The sequence below is a fragment of the Oryzias melastigma genome, linkage group LG4, assembly GCF_002922805.2.
Source record: "Oryzias melastigma strain HK-1 linkage group LG4, ASM292280v2, whole genome shotgun sequence".
NCBI classification, from domain to species: Eukaryota; Metazoa; Chordata; class Actinopteri; order Beloniformes; family Adrianichthyidae; genus Oryzias; species Oryzias melastigma.
The window spans coordinates 15,156,049-15,161,612 of NC_050515.1; the positions used below are offsets into that span (position 1 = coordinate 15,156,049).

The window sequence follows — 5,564 nt, forward strand, 5'->3', positions numbered from 1 at the left end:
GTACAAAATCCAACTGCTGCAGACTTGGATTCTTCTTTTGTGGCCTCACCTTTCAGTCAATCAGTTGTATATCTTTCACTCAATACCTCATATAGAAGACAAACTAAGAAATGCGTAAAAATTAATCATTTTTAGTGACAAAATGTTCAAAAGTTGCAGTAGCAGCATCTTCCCTGAGCGTCCCAGTGGATTTGGGAATGCAGATAAACATTTTCTAGAAATATGTATGTAGGCCACCTTTCACTTGATTATTCCCTGTTAGGTATTCTATGTATGCTTTGTTTCAGTTTCATAAAACAAACAAAATGCACTCAGTTTGGTTTATATTCAGCTCTCCTATAAGGACAGCAATATGAGTGATCACATTGGGAAATATATGTTAGATTCCATATAAAGCATGTTTGAATGGATGTTAGGATCCAGTAAGGTTTATTGGCAGCAGCTGCTGCTCACACGCAGGATAAAGATACCACGACTCATTTGTGTTTCTACGTCAAACGTGACCTTTCATATTCGAAACACATTGAAGGGGGTCAGTGTTTTTGGTAGAAAATGAGGGTCGACCAAAAACATTTGGATAATACTGATAAGTATGTTTTTGTGCGATAAGTTTCAGTTCTGCAGTTTTAGGTGCAGTCGATTGTAAACTGCACATTTTTCCACTTTAATCCTAAAGCAGATCTGCCGTTTAACCTGTTCTGCCTCAATTTTCTCAGTTTTTGCTTCTTTAAATTTGAGATTATTACTTTTTTTTATACTTTTGAGTTTATAACATCAGTTTTCTTTTTCAGGAGGTCTCCTGCAGCATCAACTCAGCCTCCAATCACCAGAGTTTGTCTCCCAGGTAAGAAACTCCGGAATGTTCAGCTGCATATCTGGTTTCTGCAAAGCTTATCTGGATTTTATCCGTTTTGGAATTTTTTTAGCAAAATTTTACCCTCTCTCCTTCCCTCCTTTTTTTTTTTTTTGGTTTTTCCGTTTTCACGAACATCGGCCTACGTGACGACTTTCACTTTTTTCCCCCCTCCATCTATCTGCAGCTCTATCGTTGTACTCCAGACTACTTTGTCATCGAGCTCGTTAGTTAGCTCAAACACAATTAAAAGGCCGGTGCAGACAAACACCCGCACACATGCAGACTTCCACACAGTGGGTCTCCAACAGAAGCTCACTCAGAGATAACAGCAGACCTCCCCTTTCGTCATTCATCATGTTTGAGTTCAAGCAGCTGTGTGTGTGTTTTTTTTTTTTTTTTTTTAATTCTGCACAAAAAGTCTATGTGCATCTGCACGTCTAAGACGTACTGTTTGAGCCTCTGCTGTGAAGCACAGGACAACTTTATGAGCTTTTTTGGAGAATGTGATGGTATGACATCTGGTTTGTCTTTACTTAGCTTGAACTGACACCTTAGCTGGACGCTAAGACTACTTGTTGCGTAACGGAGATACACAATCATGTCTACATTTCAAGGTGAAAGATTATTAAAGAAGAAGTTTAGTCTATAAAGATAGAACAGGAATCATCTTGGACACTTAACAATTGAGAATTTTCACATCTGAATATTTTTTATATTTAATCTGCAGTTTACTTAATCAAAAATGAAAAAAAAGAAACATAACGGAATGATTATCTCTCAGCATAAAGTTAGTCAGGGTTGGTATCTATCAAGTTGTGAATAATTTCCTCATATAATATCTTAAGATAGATGAAAAATGTCCATCAAGAGAGAAAACACAGAGAATGTAGTTAACAGTTTCTTTAAATCTCTGATTTCAGTCTTTGTGTTTAACGGCCAGTTTATGAGTTTAGCAGCAAATAAAGTAAAATCAAAGAAATATAAGGACCAGTATATTATTTATCTTTTTGCAGACTGACACAATTAGAGGCTTTTTTAAATAGCTTTCTGAAACACGTTCAATAAAAATTAAAAATATTATTAGCTAAAAGGGCTTTATAGTCAGTGTTCAATAACTAAAAACTACATAAAAAACAGGACATTTTAGAGCCTGTGTTTTTTTGTGAATTTCTTGAAAAAAAACTGCAGTTATTATTATTATTATTATTATTCATGTTTTTTTTAATATATAAAATCACCCCTGTATGCTTCCTGTAAAATAATTGTCTTCACTTTAATTTACAATATTTATTCATAGGCTTTTTGAACTAACTCGTGTCATTTTTTAGTAAAAAAAAATGCATTTTTTTTAATTATCCCTCTTTTTATTCATAACATATCGGCTTCCTGCAATAAATAGACCACTTCCACATAACGTCATGCAAAAGAACAAAAAGGGCAGAAACATTACATTTTGAAAGAGAAAGACAAACAATAAATTAAGAATAACCTTCTGATTCCCAATAAACCAGAATAGGTCATGTTTTGTTTTTTTTTAAATCGTAGTGGTCTTAAAAGGACAATTCTGTTCCTTTTTTTATCTATTTAAGAAAATAAATGATCTCATGCACAAGTATACTTTATTTTTAAAAACCTACTTATTTTAAGATCCTTTATTTTCAAACCCTTAAGTCCCAGTATGTCATCAGCTCTGAAAAACATACTCTAATTTAGTAACTCGCTTGAGAACTTTTTAAACATTTTTTGTGCATGAGAAACTGTGGTTAAAAGGATGATGCGCATTGTTTTAAGAAAGGGCGATTAGAGTTAAATGAGATCTGTTTTTCTGTTTTCTGGGTGACCAATGAATGCATTTTTTATCATTAAATAGTTTATCTTTGTAATTAAAAAAGTTAAAACAATTATGTTAAATCAGTGACGCATTAAGAGTTTGATTTTAGACCTTCTGCGTGATTTTCCATCAGACCAAACCTTGTGTTAGAAGAAAACAAAAAACAAAAAAAAAAAAGTAGGTGGTGAGCAATAATGAAACTGAGCTTTAATCTTTAACAAGTACCATGTTTTACATGTCACACATGACATCAAAATTTGAGTTAATAAAAAGTGAACAATTTATACTCTGGAGTTTTCAAATATGTTTTTATTCATATATATGGTATAGCTGTATCATCCAAATATCACTCATGAATATTTTTATTTTTTTATTTCGTGTTGATAAAAATGAATCTTTTTTATGCTGTGTAAAAGGCTTAATTTTTTTTTTAAATCAGCATGCATTTTACTGTTTGACATTTAAACTTCTGCTAATGCAGTTTTGCAATTGCATCTGATTTCACCGAGCATTTATCACGGCCTGAACGGATGGCTGTGAGTAACGTGTGTGTCGGTGTGTGTGTGTTTGAGTGCAGTGGGGAGGTGTTCCTGTGGCTCTGATTGACGTCAGAGTGCCTGTATGTGGCTTCTGTTTACTTCCTGTTAAAGCAGATGGACCGAGTTTTCACTTCCTTCTTCAGAACCGCAGCTCATCAGGTGCTTTAAGTTTGTGTGCGTGTGTGTATGCAAAACTCGAGAAATATCTCTGTGCATGATTGCGTCTTAAAGTAGTTAGGTTTTAGTACTTTTCCTGGTGGAATTGCCTCAGAGCAAAACAGCTGAACATTTTTACATGAGTATTTTTTTATTTATTTATTGATTAATTGCAGTTTTTCTAGATTTATTTATTTATTTTATTACCCCTTTTTATTTTTTGTCTTTGTTTCTAAAATGTGCATCTGTAATTTTTTTTCATTATTTTACATGAGCTTAAAGAAATTTATGAAACTTTAAGTGAAAATATAATTCATTATTGCAATTTTACATTTAGTTTTTGCCTAAATTTAAATTATGAAAACAATTTTTAGCAATACATGAAAACTAATGGCAGAGATGTTTAACCCTTTAACATCAGTGTTTATGTTCTTTGATTTACTGTAACTTTTCAACACGATCAACGTCATTCCAGCAGATTCTGGAATGACGTTGATCGTGTTAACGTGCTAAAATTTTAAGGTTGAATTCCTACTTTGATAACTTCAGATTTACTTAAATGGCTTTAAGACATATAACCATTTCCACAGAAGTTCAACATATCTGCAGAAAAGATGAAAACTTTTATGCACTTTATGTAAAAAAAATAAATAAATGTAACTACTCACCATAAATTGAATATTTTAGACAATTTCAGCAATCAACCCTTAAAATTTAAAAATGTACTTTTTTAAACTTAATATGCCTTAATTTGAAATTGGTAAAATTAATTATTATGTTGTTGTTTGTTTTAGTCAACATATCTAAAAAAAAAAAAAAAAGAAATCTTCATATCCAGGTTCTTGTGTGTCAGTTGGTTTGCAAAAAAGTTCCCAATTAAAGTTGACAAAATAAAGTTTATTTTCATTCGTATTGTGAAGAGTAATGTGTGCATTTTGCTGCATTTACTCCTATTAGTTTATGCACAGATGCACTGATTTTATGCAGTGTCAAAAACCAATGCCATCTTTTTTGGGGTGTATTTCTGGGTGAACTACAGCCTCCTTTGCTAAATGGCATGTATAATCTAATGCTTTTCTACTTTCATTAAGGCACACACTGCTTTATAGTTACCAGTTTCACTCACTTATTATGGTGGCATGCACCAAAAACAATGTAGGTGTCACTGTCTGGCCCATGGAATGATTGGCAGGCAGTGGGATTCAGACCTGTGACACATCAGAGGTCACACTCTTCCTCTGAGTTCCTCTTAATCTGTGCTAAATGAAGGGATTAAAGGATTAGGATGACATTTGAGGCAATATGGGAAATGGTTTAATTTTAATTGATTGCAAATGAAATAAACGTAAAGATGCCAAACTTAAATGCAAATCCTTCAGGTACTACTGGTTCAGTTCAGTTATTCATGTTTAAGCCTAACGCACATCAACACACACAAAGACTCACAAACATCTGTGTTCCTCTCTGCTGTTAGTATCTTCCTCTTTACTTCACCTCATCCTCTTTTTTTTATTTTTCCTTTTCATTCAGCTCTTTGTTACTCCAACAGACGTTCACACATTCACCGTTTTGGGGAAGATGTGTGTTTATGAGTGTGTGTGTATGTTTTTTTTCCCTTTTTTGGAAGTTAAGAGGCAGGAAATCTGAGGCAGGAAGAGAATATCAGATTGTTCCTGTTTTGCTGTCTCTGAACGTTTGTAACTTGACGGAAGCCAGGAGGAACTGTGCGTTGAGTGTGAGGTATGTGTGTGAACTCTGCAGAAAAATAGGATGCGGTGAGACAAAGGCCCATTGTGTGTGCCCACATGCTGCACAAACACACTTGCAGTGATATAACACACACACCTACAGTGCTGCACTGCACGCCTCAGGCAGGTGTACCTGTTTTGCTCAGAGCAAAGAAAAACAATACTTTAAATATTAAAACGCTAAAAAAAAGTAGCAATCCTTTGGAAAAATATTTAAATATAAATACAGAATCAAAACAAATGATGTAAATTTATATGGTGATTACATCAATGATTTGTTGAGTTTTAAAGGATTTAGTGATATTTTTTCAATTTTAAATATTTTCTTATGTAATTATAAAGTTTGCTGCCTGAACATATTTCTATGGTGGCCTTGAAGTTCAAATCATAAATCAGTTAACATTTTTCTATTGTGTTTCATTTTTTCATTATTT

General features: G+C 33.3%; 1 protein-coding gene across 3 annotated transcripts in view; it reads left to right on the forward strand.

Moving 5' to 3' along the window:
• pde4ba (phosphodiesterase 4B, cAMP-specific a) overlaps positions 1 to 5,564 on the forward strand; it is a 169,849-nt gene that overhangs the window by 114,453 nt on the left and 49,832 nt on the right. For all 3 annotated transcript variants that reach the window (XM_024278666.2, XM_024278667.2, XM_024278668.2), the window contains one exon: positions 792 to 844. In XM_024278666.2, coding sequence (XP_024134434.1) covers positions 792 to 844 — 53 coding nt within the window. The remainder of the gene's footprint in view (positions 1 to 791; positions 845 to 5,564) is intronic.